Source organism: Anomalospiza imberbis, chromosome 17, assembly GCF_031753505.1.
Source record: "Anomalospiza imberbis isolate Cuckoo-Finch-1a 21T00152 chromosome 17, ASM3175350v1, whole genome shotgun sequence".
Taxonomy (NCBI): domain Eukaryota; kingdom Metazoa; phylum Chordata; class Aves; order Passeriformes; family Viduidae; genus Anomalospiza; species Anomalospiza imberbis.
In genome coordinates, this window is record NC_089697.1 from 7,249,009 (window position 1) to 7,268,220 (window position 19,212).

General features: G+C 53.9%; 2 protein-coding genes across 2 annotated transcripts in view; both read right to left on the bottom strand.

The window, feature by feature from the left end:
• TM9SF4 (transmembrane 9 superfamily member 4) overlaps positions 1–9,227 on the bottom strand; it is a 15,982-nt gene extending 6,755 nt beyond the window's left edge. The window contains exons 1-7 of the mRNA XM_068207714.1: positions 8,883–9,227; positions 3,759–3,872; positions 2,195–2,294; positions 1,664–1,832; positions 1,456–1,585; positions 943–1,066; positions 16–134 (exon numbers count right to left, since the gene is read on the bottom strand). Of these exons, the coding sequence (XP_068063815.1) occupies positions 16–134; positions 943–1,066; positions 1,456–1,585; positions 1,664–1,832; positions 2,195–2,294; positions 3,759–3,872; positions 8,883–9,212 (1,086 nt within the window). The 5' untranslated portion in view covers positions 9,213–9,227. The remainder of the gene's footprint in view (positions 1–15; positions 135–942; positions 1,067–1,455; positions 1,586–1,663; positions 1,833–2,194; positions 2,295–3,758; positions 3,873–8,882) is intronic.
• A 1,029-nt stretch (positions 9,228–10,256) lies between these two features.
• On the bottom strand, positions 10,257–19,212 carry HCK (HCK proto-oncogene, Src family tyrosine kinase). Its single transcript, XM_068207715.1, has 13 exons — positions 18,923–19,212; positions 17,364–17,493; positions 16,920–16,962; positions 16,554–16,653; positions 16,308–16,406; positions 16,063–16,166; positions 15,526–15,675; positions 15,071–15,223; positions 14,575–14,757; positions 14,058–14,134; positions 11,560–11,713; positions 11,204–11,335; positions 10,257–10,614 (listed from the first exon to the last, which is right to left on the bottom strand). Exons 1-13 carry the CDS (start codon positions 19,135–19,137, stop codon positions 10,412–10,414), a joined length of 1,743 nt encoding a protein of 580 aa, XP_068063816.1. The 5' UTR covers positions 19,138–19,212; the 3' UTR covers positions 10,257–10,411.

Genomic DNA, 19,212 nt, shown 5'->3' on the forward strand with positions numbered 1-19,212 from the left:
CCAGTACTGCCTCACCTCCCAGTGCACAGAGTAGGTGAAGAGCAACTGATTCTCTTTAGTAGGATCTATTTCCTGAGGGGCAGAGCCCGTGGCTTCAGGCAGGGTGCACATGCTCTTCTCATCAGCCTTCAAGTCTGTAAGGTAAAGCAGAGCACACAGTGAGCCCTTCCCTCAGGCACCACCTCTCCCACTGAGCATCACTCTGAGGGCATTGGGTTACAGTAATTCCAGGTGGGGAAGCAGTTGCTCCTTGCTCACCTGCTCTGCAGTTTGCAAAACTATTCTCCTGACCAGCAGTGGAGCACCATTAACAAGCTTTCAGGAAAGCTATGCACAGGGCTCTCCTTAACTGGAAGGATAAAAGCCAGAGGTTCTGAAGGCAAGGATCTAGACCATAAACAAATCCTCTATTCCACATGATATGGTGAGAAACAAGACCTCTGCAGCAGTGCTTGCCCTGACAGAGGGGAGCTGCGTGGGGTGCTCCACAGCATGAGCGACTGCCCTTCTAGACACCCTTTTCCATTGGGCTCACTGAGGTAGGAGTGTTTTCCCCTAAGCATTATTTTTAAATTTCAATCCCCCAGAACAGTTCCAAACATCCTGTGTGTCCCTGAATCAGCATAGTGTGTCCCAGTCAGGGAGATCTGTGCCACAGCAAGAGCTAGAATGCCAGACATGCCTCATACCAGATGACACAGTGCAAAAAAATCCAACCCCAAAACCTCAAATTCTGATCTTTTTACAGGAATTGATTTTCCATGGATTGCAGTTCATAGATTGGTACTTCCTTAATAACCAAGTGGTTTATTATTCTTGTAATTTAGACTCATTTCTGTGCCCTGTGAGGCAACAACTGGCACTCTGATGCATCAGTGGCATCTGCCTTTTGTCCATACAGGAGATTCTTCCCCCTTGCTCCCCTCCTCAAGGGTCTCTTACCTTCCAGTTTAATGCTTTGGGGAATCACCTCAAAGCGCACCACCCTGTAGGTGTGCTCCTGGCTCTCTTCCACATCCTCTCTGTGGTAGTAAAGGATGAAGGAGAGGTGGTTGTGCAGGTAGAACTGAAATAGTGACATAAAATAAACATCAGCACCCTTATGGGAGGAAGAGGCAAAGCTGAGAAGCAACAACTGCAGAAAACCGCTTCAGTGAGGGAAAACTAAAGACTCTAACACCAGAGATCAGCCAGTCTTGGGGGCACAGTGCCTTTGCTCTGCTGAGGGGAAACCACTGCATGAGCCCGTCCAAAGTTACACAGTGAATAAAAGCAAGGACTTCTGGCTTTCCCACCTTCCCACCCCCCCTCCTGCCCACAAGAGACCCCTCTCTCATATTTCCACTATTATTAAAACCTTTTGGTTGCATTCCCAATTCTGATACTCTCTGGCAGACCTCTAGCAGACACCCAGATCTCCTCCAGGCACCCTGACACAGCACCTCAGTTTTCTACCTTGTTACCGTCCATAAATCCAAGCCTATATCCATGTTCGAACTGCACATCTTTCTCCTTCTTCTTCTCCTCTTCCTCACGATTGGAATAAAACTCCAGCCGTGTTGCCACAGGGAGGTTATCAGCAATGCTGAAAACACAGATTTCAGATCAAATTTGTCCACAGCACCAAATTCCCCCGACATAAACCCATGCTCGAGTGACTCACAGGTGGACATAGTAATCCTCCCTGATGCGCTCGGCGATGAGCTTGCTCTGCTCCACTGTCAGAGTGACTGGCTTGTTGGGAAAGTTGCACAGAACTTCACATTTCTTCTCCACATTCATGGAAACCTGGAAAGGTGTATTTACAATTCGGTCCCCTCGAAGAACCTCACCTGGAAAACAGGAAAACACGAGCAGGGTTGGAGACTGCCAGGCTTCCTGCTGCTGATCCTGCTGCCAGGCATTGTGCAGCTGCAGGGACCACAGCAAGTCTCCTTTGCTAGCCCAGCTGCAAGGATAAGATTGCAAGTCAGTATAGCTACTTTGTTGGAAGGATCAAGCCCTGCTTATGAAGCAGGCTACACACTCCTTCAGGACAGGCACTTCCTCTGTCCAACACCTGGACACTGCCCCTTGCAGACAGCCAGCATGCAGTGAATCAGAGGAAGCAGCTTTTCTCAGCTTAGCAGAAGTGACACTTTGCAATTGCTTTTACCCCTTTAAACACCCCCCACACTGTCTGACAGATACACACCGAGGTTCTCAGCCTTGTATGTGATCTTGCTGGGCTGGCAGAAGGGCAGTGAGTAGTACTCATAGGGCAGCTGGGTCCGGGAGCTTGTCAGCTTCACAGCCTGCAGGAAGAATGGAAGGATTATCCCCAGGAAAAAACTCCAGATAATTTCCAGTCCTCTCAGCATCATCCATCAGCCAATGCTTCCTTCAAGACACCTTCCATAAAGCTCACTTCCAGAAGACACTACTACTAATATTAAAAATAGTAACAGAGACAGATGTTCCTGAGAGACTTCCAGTAGCAATTCATTCACAGAGAAACATTCAAAGAACAAAACATGGTGGTTTCACAAATTTATGTCTCAGTGGAGTCCTAAGAAACAACAAAGAGCTTAAAAGAGATTCAAGAGTCACATGAGTCACATTTCATACAAGATTTCCTCAAACAAAAATTCATATCCCACTGGACCTAGAGGTCTGGCCTCCAGTGCTATGAAGAGTTCAGCAGTTTTAACCTCTGCAAGGAAAGCCAGAGAGCTATCAGTCTGGGAAGACAAGGTGACCAACCACCAACATTCCTGGAGAGTTTCCACAAATCACAGGGTACAAGGGAAGTGCAGAGACATACCACAACAGCCAAGACCACAGTTCCTCTGAAAAACAGAAGTGTTCTGTAACACAGCCAAGCTTGTTTATTGGAAGAGTGCTGGCAAACACACTGACTTGCCTAAGCACTTGAGGAAGCATTTAGCTCCTGAAATCCCTTTGAGAACAGCTATTCCAAAACTCTCTTCTGCTGGGAAGTTTACTGTAGCCACAGGCAAGTCTCATTTGCTTAAAAATAGCCTATGTCTGGCGGTCTGTGGTCAAAGAGAAAACTGTGCTGGGGCTTCACGTGAGAGCAGCCAACCTCAGCAGTCCCAAGGGTGCTGGATTTGCTGAGACAGAGGCCACAGCTTTAGAAAAATAAATGAAATGAGCTATAAATCACAGATGTCTGAAAGCAACGCCTGGCTTTCTCGTGGATAGGTGCAGCAGCTCTGTCATTAAGTACCAGCCACGCTGCACAGGAACAGCTCTCAGCAAGGCTGGGCTGAAAGACCTGCAAGGCTCAAGGACAAACATCTCCACCTGGGAAGAGCTTCTCATGGATTTCCCCGAAGGCACAACATGAGCAAACTGGGTATTGAGAAGGTCTGATTCAGACCTTATTCCACCATTCACCTCCCACCTAAAGGCACACTCTGCATAAGCACTTTTAGAGTTAGTATAAAGCTGGAGAAATTAAATTCACTTCAAAGCCACAGTGACAAAGGAACCCTTTTCCCAAACAGAGCAACATCTTGAGGACTTTGGTGCAACTGCTGAAGGAATTTGGTAGAAGAGATCAGGGGCAAGAACAGGAATCGTGTTGGGACCTGAGCACTGTGAAGCAGAGGACATATCTGAACCCAAAATTTGAGCAACAGGATCCCCAAACTTAACTTTCCCATCTTAGCCGCTATGGTATAAAAAAGAAAAAACCCAAAAGATAAAAAAAAAAACCCAAACCAAACAGACTAGCAGCACTGAGTTTATCCTACCTTTATTTCTACGGGATCATTGCGGTGGAAGTTGATGGGAGCCACTCCAGGTACATAGAACGAGTCTGTGCTGTGCAGCAACAACAGCAGGCCCAGCACATACCTCAGCCTTTCCTGCAAAAAGGAGAAGGAACAGTAAAATACAACAGAAACACTGGAACAACATCCGAGATGGGCAATAACACTGGAAATGTTCATCCCAGACATTAGAAAGGCTGCACAGTCAGGTGACTAAACAGAAATTAAATTCACAAAAGCTGTTCTTAGCTTTGTTTTGTGATCCTCATCAAGTCACTTTCCACTCAGCATGTCTCTGCCTCTTCAACTGCAATTAGGAAAACTTTGGCTTTGCTCAACCACAAGAAAAAATGCCGTTTTTATCTGCACCATGGGGCATCAAGCAGGCCATCACTTCACTTTTCTGCTCACCCCCACTGAGCTTCCTGTGTTAGAAAACTCCATGGACTAGTAGAGAAGAGAGCTGTAGCCCTGGCACTGGATGTGTGTCAGCTCTGCACAGCAGCAGTTACCCTGGAGCTGATTACAGATAGATGCTCACAGGCCACTACCAGCAGAAGAGTAGTTACTGTGGAGTCAGGTGTGACAGCAGTTTTGGGACAGTCACATCACCCCTCCCTCCTGCTCCATCACCACTCTGCTCTCCTTGCCCCTCCAGGCCAAAGCACATTTCAGTAACATGGCAAAAACTTTTTCAGCCATTTTTTAGGGAACGGGGTGAAAAGTGAGGCTGTAAGGTTCAATTAACTCTATGAGGGTTCCGGGAGAACCCAGACCCTAACACAGCCACAGCAAACTCTTTATTTAACACACCTTGCTGCCTCCTCAGCGCCTCCCATTACCTCAGGTAACCCAGGTGAGCATGGGCAGGAAGGCTGTGAAATGCAAAATGAGCTTTAAAGAGTATTAGCCAGCAGCAGCTTGCCTGGATTAGGACATCAGCTCTGGTATAATCTCACTAGTTTCAGTCCCTTGTCTTGAACTCCCTGTGTGTATGACACCACTGGAAAAACACACAAAACCTGGTTTAGTCCGGGACAATTTTTGAGCTAATGCTGCAGATGTAAGAAACAAAATCCCCACCATCCCTGTGTGTCCTCAGCACCATCAGTCAGTCCGATAGTACCAGAGGGAACACACCACAGGCCACGTGTGACAAACAGCAGCTCTATCATGGAAATCTTTCCTCAGGTTGGAGGGAAAAAAAAAACCACCTGTGTTTATTGCCCCCACACCTCTTCTTCTTCATCACCTTCCTCCTGTCTCATTCTAAGGCAAGGAAAGTATGTTGGCCTGTGAGGGCCAACCAGAGCATGCAGAATTAATGGAATTGAGCAGGATGAAAAAAGAAAAAAGGCAGAAATATCAGGGGTTTGAAAGCCTAAAATGTATTTAAGATGAAAATGCTAAGCACCTACAAAAAATAGGAATACTGAATCATCAGATACATGTGGCCTTCAAGTACCTGAAGGGAGCCTACAGGAAAAATTGAGAGAGACTATTTACAAGACCATGGAGTACAGGACAAGGGGGAACAGCTTTAAACTGACAGAGTAGGGTTAGATTGTATATTAGGAAGAAATTCTTCCTTGTGAGGCTGGTGAGGCATTGGCACAGACCACCCAGAGAAGCTGTGGCTGCCCCATCCCTGGAATTGTTCAACACCAGGTTGGATGGCGTTTGGAGCAACCTGGGATAGTGGAACGTTTCCCTGTCCATGGAACGAGATGAGTTTTAAGGACCCTGCAAACCCACACCATGCTATGATTCTGTGATCTTTTTTGCGTACAAAGGGGGTTTTCAGATCTATTCTAAGCATAGCCAAATACACTTGGAGCAGGCATAAAGCCCCAGGAAACACTCTTATTAAAACTGCCTGACCTTCAATACTGATCTGCCTTGAGGCAACATGGAGCTTATTTTCTGTGCTCCACTAAATTTTGCCTTTACAGTCTTTAAAGGGAGTGCTCAGTAGCTCTCCACAGAGTAGGAAAAGGTCTCCTGCACAAGGGAAGCAGTGGAAGGAATCTGCACTCTTGTCCCACACTGCACTCCAGCAACCTATAGCCCTTATCTCATCTGTGACTGAAGTGACAGACCTACACAATGTTACTCAAAAATCAAAACCACACCACTGCCACCTGTGCCCCAGCAGGCTGGGAGGCGAAAAGACCAGGACAGAACTTTGGCAGACACTCAGGAGACACATGAGCACGAAGAAGATGGCATTTTTGATGACAATTTTGGCAGAAATCAGGCTGTCTTTGCATACAGATGATGATGACTCAGGCAGCACCAGGCAACAGGAAAGACAAGAGGGCGACTCTGTAAAGCCTTGCCAGGAAAGAACAGTTGGTAGCAAGAAAGGGGGAAGCTGCTATGCAACAGGTGTGGGAAGCTTTGGAAGTGAAATATGAAGGAAATGCCCAGTGCAGGCTCCTGAGCTGGCAGAGCACAGGGAAGCTGAAGCCAGGGGCCTTACTCATCAGGACCTTTGCTCTTGTACTGACATATGTGCCTCATTTTCTCCAAACAAAGGCAGCAGCTCAGAAATGGCAACATGGACACCCCTCAAAACATCTGTGTAACTCATGGGCCTGGCCAGGTGGTTGTCTCACGTGGGGGATGCCTGAAAGCTGAGTTCTCTCCTGTGCCAGGTCAGAACTTCCAGAAGGGAGCTCTGTTTTGGTGCAGTCACAGAGCCCTGGCAAGCCCAGACTTCCAGCAAACAGGACACACAGCTTCACAGCCTTTTCCATTTACATTTCAAAAATATGCAAAAAGCCCCCTCAAATTACAGTCTTGCATCTGAGGTGCTAGGAAATCGTGTAATGGTGCAACAAGTAGCACAACAAATATGCACAACCCCAGACTGAGAAAAACCCAGCCCTAAGTAGGCAAAAACAGTTCAGATTGTCTAAGCCTGATTATTTTCCTATATGCAGACATGCAGAGACACCCTTTCTTAGGAGAATATGATCTAAAAAGAAGTAACTGCAGGAGCACTATCGCCCATTCCTGTCCCTCAGATCAAAATTTCACACACAAACCCTCTCCAAGAAGGCACTTCTGGATAATTATCACCTGTCTTGGGGCTTGCAGACAATGCCAGATTTATCCCCACACAGAAAGACTTATAACTTTCTGTGACTTGCCACTTTAAGGTTCACAAACCACGCTGACAAAACAGAGGACTCGTTCTCTAAAGCCCAGTCTGACCCACCATGAAGAACCCCTAAAACATCCAGTTATTACCACCCTTGTCCCTCCCTCGGACTCGTGGTCCCTCCAGCTACCACTGCCAGAGTCTAACATTTATTTAAGGGAAAGGAGAAACAGCAGCTGTTTCCTGGGGCACTCTGCAACAGCTCCAGCGTGCTCCAGAGGGTCCATGGCCTGGCCATGTGCACCCAGCATATTCCTGCCCAGGATACTGCCAACAACTCGAAGAAACCCTCGAGCAGAAGCAATTTCAAGCATCTGAAACGAGCTGGTGCTGTACCAGGGCTGGTTTAGGTCTTAAGGGTTTCCCAATCCACACAGGAACTGAAGAACAGAACACAGGATTTGTTCAAAGAGACAAAAAGGAAGTAGGAAGTGACAGTGATGGATATCATGACTTCTCCCATCTCTTTTTGGCAGAGAAAGGCAGGAGGGACATCAAAGAGCCATAAACAAGAGCTTTTTAACTTTCAAAGACAGCTCTGAAGAAAAACAGGGGAAACTAACTGTACAGAGCCATTTGTCCAAATGGATTCACACAGCTCTGCCATCCCATTCAATTTACTGAAACTTTTTTACAATGGTGACAGAAGGGGAGGAAAGCTACAACCCACTACTCTGTGGGAGCAAAAAAGCAACAAGATCTCTCACACATGTAACCTTCATTCTGCTCTCAGGCACATTAGCAGGACAGAACAGTGCTAATGGCACCCTGACACTCATCCCCTCTTCCAGGGGCTGCCTCCCGGGATGATCCTGACAACTGTTTGGATAAGCTCATCTTTATTACATCCCTGCCCTTCTCACCCTGCACTGGAGGAGACACCAAGAGCCCTTCACAAGGAGGCAAGTGCTGCATTCAAATTAACTTCAGAGCTCCTTTGTCAGCAGGAGAGCTGCTGGCAGCCTTCTCTGCCCTTCACACAACAGAGAGCCACGAGGAAATTCCTAGTAGGACCATCCCCAGCTCTCAGAGCCAGCTGAGCACTCCCTCCCTCCTGCCTGGGGGAAAACCAGCAGGGTGTGAAGATGCTTAAAGCAAATTAAATTAAAACCTTGGCTCTCCCAATCTGTGAGTCACCTCACAGCCCAGCCAGCAGCGACCTTTGTATCAGTACACATCCTTTATCCACATCGCTATTCCTGCAATGCATTGCCACAAAAATATCCTCCCGTGAAAGCAAGGAGGAAATCCGTTTGACACCTACAAGACTTCAAGGCAGATAACAAATGTCTCAGCAGCTCGTTTTCTCCTCTGTGGGGTAGCAGTGATGCCCACCAGGAACACCTTCAGTTCTCTGAGGATCCAAGGAATCATTCAATAGTAATAACAGGGATGCTGGGACGCGGGAAGCTGAAGCAGCTGCTCAAACCCGGACCCGACAACCACCACCAAACATCTGTGAAAACCACACAGAGCAACAGCCTCCGTGCTTGGCACCAGCCCCGGGCCCAGGCTGACACCTCGGAAGGGAAGGCAAAAGGACGTGCCGGTGCTCCCTACAGCCCACCCCGCTCCGAGCCCCCCGCCCGGCCCCTCCTGCCCAGACACCGCCGTGAACCGCAAAAGGGAGCCAATTTTGCTGCCGAGGGAGCGCCGGGCAGGGGGGACAGGAACCCGCTGGGTTCCCCTGGGCACCGAGCAGCGGTCCGAGCTCTGCCCTCCACAGGTGACACCTCCGGGAGACGCGGGGCAGCTGCAAGGCCCCGGGCGGGACCGAGGAGCCTCCTCCGCCCAGGGGCCCGGCCCGCATCCCTCCGGGCGCGGTGCAGGCCCGACCGCAGCCCCCGAACCGAGCTCCGCGCCGGGCCCGCCGCCGGGCCGGGCCGGGCCGGGGCACAGCGGGCGGGACTCGGGGCCGGGCCGGGCCCCTCCGCACTCACCGTCGCCGCCGACGCCGCCATCTTGGATCCACGTGTCGGCGCTGACGTCACCGGAAGCGGCGCGCGGTTGGCTGCGGGGCCGATCGCCATGGCGACCGCGGCGGCCGGGCAGGACCGCGCCGGGCGGCCGCGCTCCGCGCTGCAGGGGCCGGGCCCGGCGCAGCCCCGGATCGGCACAGCTCTCCTGCCGGACGGGCCGAGGCGGGGGTCTCCGCTCCCGGGGGTCTCCGGCTCCGCGAAGCCGGGCGGGGAAGGGGCGGTCCGCACCGACATCTTTGCTGAGGGCAGCGGCCTTTGCATGGAGAGCGGGCGCGACGCTGCCGCCGCCATGTTTGGTGAGGGCACCGGGGCGGCGGGGCCGGGAGGCGTCCGTACCGTTCCGAACCTCCCGGTCCCTGCGGCCCCACCCGCGCGGTTCGCGGCCCGGGGCCTGCTCAGAGGGCGCTGCGGGTCTGCCCGGCTCTGGAGCCGCCGTTCCGAGGGGCGCTGCGGGCCCCAGGTGATCCGCGTCTCCCCCGCCCGGGCTGCGGAGCAGCAGGAACGGCCAGGAGAGGAAAGGTTGATAAATACTTTATTGATTACAAAACCAAAAAAGATCCCAAAGCAGAAGCGACGGCATTTGCCTCTTGGTATCAAAAATAATCACAGGCACCAGTCTCCGTGCTGTAAGAAGTACACGGCTATCTTAAAAAATATTGTTCATTCCTTTTCCCCAAATAACCTCATGAAATACTGAAAATAAACAATAACATCAAGTGAGTGTGCAGGGAGCACCTGGCCCTTGCTGACACTGCAAATACCCCAGCAGACAACGAGTGTTGCCTGTAAGCTTTGCCACGGGGGAGAGGGCTCCTTTTGCCATGGCTTTGGGCTCCAGAGGTTCCTCCCAAGGCAAGCGGAGGGGGATCCATGCAGGGAGGGCCTGGAAAAGCGCTGACTGTGTCCATCTGCCCCTGTGGCACAGCCTCACCAAACCTGCGCTCTGCACAGGGGCTGCCATGAAAATACTGGGGAAGGAAACCAGGAGGGAGAGAGGAGGACAAGGGTCCGTGACACTCAACATCCAAACCCCAGGATCCTGTGCTGATGATGAGCCCACGGGCTGCGCTGGGGAGATCCCTTGGGATCAATCACACGGGGGAGCACAGGCACTGCAGGGCATTTTGCCAAGGCCAGCACACTAAGGCGCTTACTTCTGCAGAATGGTGTGATAAGATCTCAGAAGGATCAAAAAGATACTGATCTGGGTTTTTCCTTGCAGCAAAAGCAGGCCTGGCCCCATCCCTGTCCATCCTCCTGGGGTCTGAGCATCCACTGTCCAGCCAGCACTTCCTGGAGCCACTGCCCCACAGACATTCAAGCTCCTGGGAAAGGCAAAAGGTATGGCCACATCTCTTCTCCCTCCATCAGGGGCTTCCTCCAGCCCAGCCACTCCAGGAAGGCTGTGGTTCCTGGGCCAGGCTGGCAGAGAAAGCAGGGCACAGGTGAGACAGGGAAGAGCTGGCAGTGTCTGCCCTGAGCATCCCGTGCTATGGCTGCTGCTGGTACTGGCTCTCTGTCGCAGTGAAGAAATCCTCCAGAACACTTTGTATGTACTCAAAAGTGGGGCGATCCTCGGGTTTGATCTCCCAGCACCTCATCATGATGTCGTACAGCTCCTCAGGGCAGTTGTCCGTGCGCGGCATCCGGTATCCACGCTCCAGCGCCCTGATCACCTCCACGCTCGACATCCCTGGGGAAACGGGGTGGGACAGGTGAACATCACCTGGTTTATCATTGGTGTCTTTAAAAGTCATAAAATCCCCAAATCCAAAACTTCCTTCCCTTTGGGCAATGTCTCCAGGAAGGGAAAAGTCGTTAGGGGGCTGGGAAGGGGGTACTGCTGTTCCTGGTCAGGGAAACGTGGACAAAGGAGATGCTGGGTTATTGTAGGATGGAGTTTTGTGCCCCAGATCAGATGGGGTTTATAATTACTTTGTATAAATTAAAATCATTTTGTGTAAATTAAAATGCTAAGTCTGTGATGAGCCATTGCTTCCAATGAAAAAAAGTCAGTGTGAGGGCAGAGCTGCTCCTCAGAACAGCCTGTTGTGCCACCCCAGATCCTTCGTGGTCCGTTTGTGGTAGCATTTACAGAGTAATTTCCCATTGAAAAAAAGGTACCAAAACAATTATTAGTATAAGTTACAGGATGGTCCCTAATGATAAGGATTTACAGGGTTTTCCCATGGAGCTGGAGAAGCTCAGGTCACATGCATGGCGCCCAGAAGGTGGAATGTGTCTTTTGGAATCAGATTAGAGGAGGCATTTCACCTCCTTACCTGGGTAGGGGATGCGTCCATAGGTAATGATCTCAGTCAGGAGGATCCCAAAGGACCAGACATCCGATTTTATAGTGAAAGATCCGTAGTTGATGGCTTCAGGTGCAGTCCATTTAATGGGAAACTTGGCACCTGGAGAAAGACATCCAATGGGAAACATGAGCTCAACCCCAACTGCTGAGAAATGGGGGGTGAAATATGGGGAACAAGAAACAAACAGAAGAGGAACAAGTGAAGTGATGCAAATGAGAGGAGCTTCCCTCTGCCCATGTACCCAGCCCATCCCTCCCAGGGTTGGGACCACCATGGTGGCAAGTGGCCCTAAGGGAACCCCCCCAGCCTTTCGCCCCCAGCACCTTCCCGGGCCGTGTACTCAGTGTCCTCGATCACCCTGGCCAGCCCGAAGTCTGCAATCTTGCACACCAGCACTGCTGACACCAGGATGTTGGCAGCTCTCAGGTCTCTGTGGATGTAGTTCCTCTTCTCAATAAAAGCCATTCCTTCTGCAATCTGCCACAGGGGAAAAAAAGCAAATGCAAACAGGCTGCTTGAAATAACACACACCCCCTCAGCACAAAAGAAGTCAACTGCTTCTGGCCAGCACTGAGAAAATGGTGAAGGGAGGCTGAGCCACAGCAGGAGATGGCTATCCCATCCCTGGAAGTGTTCAAGGTCAGGCTGGACAGGGCTTGGAGCAACCTGGTCTAGTGGAAAGTGTCCCTGCCCATGGCAAGGGGTTGGAATGAGATGAGCTTTAAGGTTCCTTCCAACCCAAACCATTCTGTGACTTTCCTGCATGGAAACTGCTCTCCGAGCAGGGAATCCCTTGCAGAATAGGTTAGGGTTTGGGTGACCAGCCCAACGTGACACCTTTGAGCTGTAGTGTGAGAAAATCTGTGAGAATTGACAGCTGAGGAGTTCTTGTGATCACCAGAGAGTGCCTGTGAGTGTTTGCAGGGCAAGGTGTAAGTGCTTCATCCACAGCCATGAGGATGTGGAGGAGGAGCAAATAATTCTCTGCTCAGGGAAGACATGAGACCAGTCTCCAGTACATCCACAATGGCTCACTAATTGCTGCAGTGAAGGTCAGCATTCCAGAGCTTCCTTAGCCAGGGCAGAAAAGCATAGAGGAAGATGCCCGAGTTCTTCCAGACTAGTTTTTGAAGAGTCATCTCTGCCTGTGGACAGGATGGCTGTGATGGCCCCTGACAATCCCCCCTCACCACTCTGCCTTCTGAAGTCTCTGCACTCAGTGCTGTGTGTGCAGGTCTCAGCCCTGATCAGGCAGAGGAGACCCAGTGTGTGCACAACCAAACCCCAAAGCTGTACTGTTACCCCATAACAGAATCCAGAATGTGAAGGGGCTGGAGCAGCCAGAGGGGAGACCCTCCCCTCCTTATCACACCCACACAAGCTGGCCTGGGTGAGGTGCAGCTCTCACAGAGCTCTCCCCACTAAATACAGAAGTAACTAGGCAGCACAAGAGCGGAAGGATCATTTCCATGACCACAGATGCATTTCTGCCCGCAGTGACTCAGCCCCAGCACAAGGGCCCGGCTGCTGCCTGCATGACAGCCCTTCGGCCTTTGCTCCCCAGAGCTTCTCCAAACAGCCCCTCGGAGCCGTGGGCCGAGCCGGGGTTGGCACGAGCCAGCTTGCTGAGAACAGATGGTGCAGGAGTGCACAGCTGATCCACAGACCCCAGCACAGCCGGCTCCAGCAGCCAGTGACCTGGTCTAAGCCCACAAGGCTCCCGTCCTGGCTTTCCTATTGCTCAGGTACCTCTGTGAAATATTTGAGCTCAGCACAAAGGGTCCCTGGGTTCAGTCCTCACCCACGAGCACTGGAGAAGCAGCAGGGACTCAGTGGTTGTGCAAATGGTTGCACATGGAGTGAGGTGTTTAGCAGCCTGTTCTGCTGTACTCAAAGTCAGCTCAGAAATAATTATCTCTGAGTCCTCCTGCCTCTCCTGCTGCCTTCCCCTGCCTATGACAGCCCTCTGGTGACTTTACTGAACCACAGCCCTCCCGTAGGCATTCCCCTGGGGCAACACAGCCTGCTATGCTCCCTCCAGGAGACTGGGAACCGTGCCTGGCTCAGCCTCTCCGGTATTGGCAGCACACAGGATCATGCTGCAGGATTCCTGTTAAACCCACAGGGCTTCACACCACCGTGGTGCTGTCCTGAAGCAGTGCTGGGGGTGGGGTGGGATGGGGTGGGTGCGTGGCCATGCTGGGTTTGTGGGGCTTTGGCCAAGTTTGCAGGTAAGTTTTGCAGGTAACTGTCACAGCAGCAGCAAATTAGAAATTATAGTTATCAGTATCAATAGTTATCAAGTATAGAAATTGATAACATTGCCCTGGGCTTGGTTGGGCTACACCAACCAGCATCAGCACATTCCAGAGAAGGAACTATGCAAATGTAAGCTATGGAAACAAGCCCCATCCTCATCCTCACTTTCTCCACAAAGCACAGTCGCCCCATGGGCTGTGAGGGCTACAGGAACTGGGGCAGACATAGAAGTCAATAACCAATCCTCTCCAGGATCTGTGCAGCTCTGCTGTGCACTGCTCAGGTGCAGGTGGGCTAGCTGAGTGCTGCAGATATTGGTGTGGTGAGGGGGAAGCTGCCACTTCTCCTTTCACACACCCCTGCTCCTATGAGGTCAGCGGGATGGGGATGGTGAGCAGGCAGTGGCTGCCCACAGGAAAACCTCACTGCACTCCCAGCACTGCTCAGTCCAGGCTCCTGGCTGGTGCTGCACAAGCCCCAGGTAAGTTCCCAGGCTCCTCACTCACCCTTTTCAGGGGAACAAGGGGCACTCAGAGCTAGAGAAGGTCTGCTCCTTCCTCACCTGGGCAGAGAAGTCAATCAGCTTCGGGAGCAGCAGCTTGTTCCCGTCATCGCTCTTCAGGAAATCCAGCAAGCTCCCTGCAGACAGGGAAAGGTGCCAGGGCTGTTGGTTTAGCTGGAGCCTGCACCCACCCTTAGGGTGGCACAGGGTCCCGAGGAGCCAAGCAGGACAAGAGGACTCTGGAAACACACCTGATCCCCCATCCCACTCCCATGGCCATGTGGGGAGCACCTCTGCAGGCTCCTCCCTTCCTTGCAGAGTGCTTGTACTCATTTGTCCCCTCTTAGGTGTCCCTCCTCTCCCAGTGCTGTCACCACATCTCCTCTCCCAGCCCCCAGCCCCAGAGCACTGGCACACTGTGGTAGGAGCTAGAGCTGCTCCCCAAGTCCTGGGAGCTGGTGCAGAGCCCACAGCTGAGCCTGGGGATGTGGAAGGGATTGATCCTGCACCATCCCAGGGAACCTGAGTACTGCCACTTGGCCTGGCTACAGACATCACTCAGGGATGCAGATTGCACCTTTCTCCATGAATTCGGTGACGATGAAGATGGGCTCCTCCCTGGTGACCACTGCGTGCAGCTTCACCAGCTTGTCGTGCTGCAGCGTCTTCATCAGGTTTGCCTCCTCCAGGAAGGCTTCCACAGACATGCTGCCTGGCTTCATCGTCTTCACCGCCACCTTGGTGTGCTTGTTGTAGGTAGCTGAGGGTGCCACAACAGATCATTCCCACACTGCCCTGGGAGCACTGAGCTTTGGAGCCAAAGTCCCAGCCCTGCAGACAGAGCTTCTGTGGGAAGGTTGGAGGCCACACACAGCCCAAGGCTGTCCCCACATGCCCAACCAACCCCTGCATTAAAGCAAGGTCACCTCCATGCCCCTCTGCTTCTCTCCCTCAGGTCACTCCCTCCTTGTCTTTCCCACCCCACCATCCCTCTACCTTCTTACATATCCCTCACCCTTCCTCCTTCACCATCACCTTCATCATCCTCCCTGCCACCTCCCCCACACTCTCACCCATCCACACTTCTCCGAACTGCCCGGCTCCCAGCTTCCTCTCCAGACTCAGTGACTCCCGAGGGATCTCCCAGGCATCTTTCTCCCAGGGCTTCTCTGGTTTGGGTACACGGCAGGGGTGGGTCAGCCTCTGGCACAGCCCATCACTCTGACCTGAGGAGAGCATCCAGGGCCATCAGCCAGCCTGTCTCATTGGCCACACTGTGCTTCAAGGGGGAGTTCTGGCCACCATGGGTGTTCAGGGACACCAGCACCACAGCTGTGACAGCCAGCAGGCCAGCCATGGCAATAGGGGAAGGTCTGGAAGTCACTGCATGTTGCAGTCAGAGCTGCAGCAGGAGCCCAGGAGTGATGGGCAGGAGCCCCTCAGCCTCCGCACACCCCCAGCTGCCCGGCCGCTTGGCTCAGGGACAAAGCCCCATTTGGAAAGAGGGGCCGAGCACCCCAGGGCTCACCCTTGTAGTGCTGGACCAGCTCCTGCAGCGTGTTGAAGTTGTTTCGTGGGGAGATGTAGAAGCCACCGCTGTCCAGAGTCCGGATCTTGTAATGCTTCACTGCCCCGCACCGCAGCTCGTCCCCGTCCCGCACTGAGAGCGAGTAGGAGCCTGGGCAGGGAAGGGTGAGCTGGCATCTCCCATGGGAGCACAATTCCTGCTGCACCTGGCCATCCTGGCACGCACAGAGCCATCGCCCAGCAGAGCCAGCAGCACCCATCCCACCGTGCTGCCACCACCCCTTCAGCCCCAGGCCAGCCCCCAAACACCCAAAGCAGCCTCAAAGGGACACATTCCCCTATCCCTGCCATGGGATTCAGACAGGTGGCAGCACCACAGGCTATTGCAGGGGCACTTCCAGCCAGAGCATGGGCCCCTCCCTGCAGCACAGCAGATCCCCAGGGCTGGGGAAGGAGCTCCTCTTCCAGGCAAAGGTGGATGAGGGAAGCCCTTTGGGCAGCTGTTCCCCACCACAGTGCTATGGACACCTCTCCACACCTTTCGTTGTCTCGCTGTCCCTTATAATGAAGGACCCAATCATGTTCCCAGGGCCAAGGAGCTGCCGCTCCGCATCCTTCCGGCTGATGTCCTTGAAAAACCACCTGCAGCAGAACCAAATGAGCCAAGGAATGCTGGAGTGGGGCAGGGCTGGGGGCAGGACATGAGGCAGAAGCGGGAAGAGCGGCAGTGGGGAAGTGTGGGACAGCATGGGGCCAGGATCTGGCATTCAGGGATGGACTCACTCCTCTGTCTCCAGCGAGTTTTCTTGGGCAACGTAGTTGCTGGGGATGAAGCCTTCACGTCCTGTCACCAGTGACCGTGCTTGCCACCATTCCCCTGACCTATGACAAAAGTGGCATTGGGTTGGCTGCTGACACCTGGACCTGGGCACCAGCAGCTCCTCCAGGGCAAATTCCAGAAAAAAAATCCCAACAGGGCCACACAAGCCATCAGGAGACCCTGGACAGGAGTCTGCCAGCAGCACTTACTTCTCCAAGACCTTCATCCTCTCCCCCTTCTGGAAGCTGAGGTCCCCAGCATTCATCGCCTCGTAGTCATAGAGTGCCAGCACCACGTTGTCCCCCAGGCCTGCAGCAAGGGACCTCCCTGGGCACCCTTCCCCATGCTGGGATGGGGTGCCTGGCCACTCCTGCCATGAACACTGGCCAGGACATTGGCCAGGACCCCCACAGCACCCAGCACCTCCATCTTCATCATGTCACATCTGGCTCTTCAGGGGAACCCAGAGCTCCCATCCCTCCAAGATGTTCACCCCTAGGTCAGACAGGATCTGGCCACGCTGCCCCCACACACTCCAACCCCCTGCACCCACTTGGCAGCCCCTTTGTACCTACCATGCTCGGGCAGGGGCACAGCCATGCTGGGGACATTATTGTTCTGGAAAGTGCAACAAAACCACAGAATGACATCACAGGTGACAGAGACCCATTTCCCATGGTGGGTCTTGGCCCCAACAGCAACAGCAGAAGCAGGAGGGGACCTGAGGGCCAGCACCAGCACCACCTGACACAACAACCCACCCAGCACCAGCATCTCCATCCCCTCCCAACACCTTCATTTTTCTCTCCCTTTCTCCATAATTCCTGGATTCCCATTAGCTCCACTCTTTGCTTTGCCTCAGTGTGCCCTGGGCTCCCACCCCATAGCCAAGTCCCTGTCCTGGGGCATGGGCACTGCCAGTGCCCTCAGCTGGCTCCACTCTCAGTGCTGGTGGCACTGCTGAAAGGAGGGACTGAACCCCCTGTGACAGCTCGGCCCTGGAATCTCTCATCACTCACCTTATTGTTGGCGGCTGTGGGGTCCCTCACATAGTGGCCCTGCTGGATGGTGGGGCCAGGATCAGGGTCATGATCAGTTTTTATCATCTTCTCTTGGACACCAGCTTCCTTTGACTTCACACAACCCATGCTGCAGCCAAGGAAGGGGAAGTGAGGCCATTGCGACAGAGCTGAAAGCCCCGCTCCAACCCCAGCCCAGCTCCGTTCCCATCAGCTCCCACCCAGCACAGGGCCCCAGTGCCCACCCCAGTGCTCTGCTGTGACAGAGAAACTTTGCTCCTCCCATAACTTCAGGGTACTGGGGTGCCCAATGACACTCCAGAGGAAAAAGGATCTCCTGGAGATGTCATAGCAGGTAAAGTTTGGGGAGACAACAGCAGCAGCCATGGAGCAGCTTCCCTGCCCTTGTGGGATGCAGGACAGGGTGCAGGCACTGAGCACCATGGCAGCAGAGAGTCACACTTGGCCTCTTCATCAAAGAGGGGCCCTGATCATGGTGAGCTTTGCTGCAGCTTGGGGGTCCCCACACAGCACCCCTGGTGCCCATGGCCCCCCCATCACCACAGGTCACCACTCCACACTGTGCTCCCCTGACCTCTGCTGGGCCATCCAGCTGCCCCAAACAGCCAGTCCAGGGCAAAGACAAATGCTCAACTTTCTCCAGCACCCCAACAAATTCAGTGGGGAAAAAAAAGCTGCAAGAACCAGCAAGAGTGGTAAGCCCCTTGCAAATGTACTTCCCTCGGCCAGGGAGACCTGGGTGCGGAGAAAGCAGAAGGTGCTGGTGGTGACAGTGAAGGAGGAAGCTCAGGGCTGAACCCTCGATGTGCAGAGCACAGCTCTTGAGGAACATCACTGTCACATAACATGCCATGGTCACTCCTCATCTTTCCAAAGCCTGGGCCAGCCTTGCTCCCGAGGGCAGAGCAGGAGCAGCAGTGGCAGCCATGACAGCTCATCACCCTCACTGGGCACAGGCTGGGGACTGTGCCAGATCCATCCTGGCAAACCCACTGGTGCCCAGCTTAAACTCAGATGTGGCTCACACCATCACCACTGCAGGTATTTGCTGTTCCCGTCCCACACCGCCTCAGCGCATCCAGCCCTACAGAGCACAAACACCCCGGGCGGTCCAAGGGTCATTCCCACTGGCTCTTGTGGCATAGCTGGCATTCCTGATGTGTCCCACCCTGGAGAGCCACGTCCCAGGGCTCATGCGGTGTCACCAGCCATGAGGACCAGGTTGGAGGAGGGTGCCTTCGTTCCCAGAGCAAGGCTGCCCGCAGCCCCCTGCCCTTGCTGCCCTTGCCCGTGCCTTCGGTCCCCTGCACAGGCACCGGCAGGGACCCCCTCGTCGGGGCTACGCTGTGCCCAACAGGGGCTGCACCGGGACCCGTGAGATTCCCGGCCATCGCCTCATCCCGGTCACCCAGGGTCCGCCGCTCTGACGGCGACCGGCCCGGCGCGGGGTCGGACCCACCGGCCTGCCCGGGACTGGCTGCGGGGCTCCCTCGCCGCCCTCGGGGCTCCGCGCACGGTTCCGACCCCGGAGCTCTCACCTTCGCTGCCGTCCTGAGGCACGTCCCCGTCGCCGGTCCCGCTCCCAGTCCCCGTGGCGGAGCCCCGGCTGCCGCTGCCGCTCCGCTCTGCCCGGCTGCTCTCCCGCCGCCCGCCCGGTACGGCCACACCCCTCCCGGTGCGGTCCCGCCCCCGACTCCGACGGGGCGGGTGCGGCCGGTGCCTCCTGTGCCGCGCTGGGGACGGAGATCACCATCCCACGAACCGCACCAGCAAGGACATCCCAGCCCTGGGTGACCCCATTGCCCTTAGGGACCCCCGACGGGTGCCA

Excerpts from the sequence above, each read along its gene's own strand:
- HCK (XM_068207715.1), bottom strand. The coding sequence starts at position 19,137 with ATGGTGATCTCCGTCCCCAGCGCGGCACAGGAGGCACCGGCCGCACCC. Across the intron at positions 16,407-16,553 it reads AGGATGAAGGTCTTGGAGAA|GTCAGGGGAATGGTGGCAAG; the intron begins GTAAGTGCTGCT and ends CTTTTGTCATAG. Across the intron at positions 14,135-14,574 it reads CACCGAATTCATGGAGAAAG|GGAGCTTGCTGGATTTCCTG; the intron begins GTGCAATCTGCA and ends CCCTGTCTGCAG.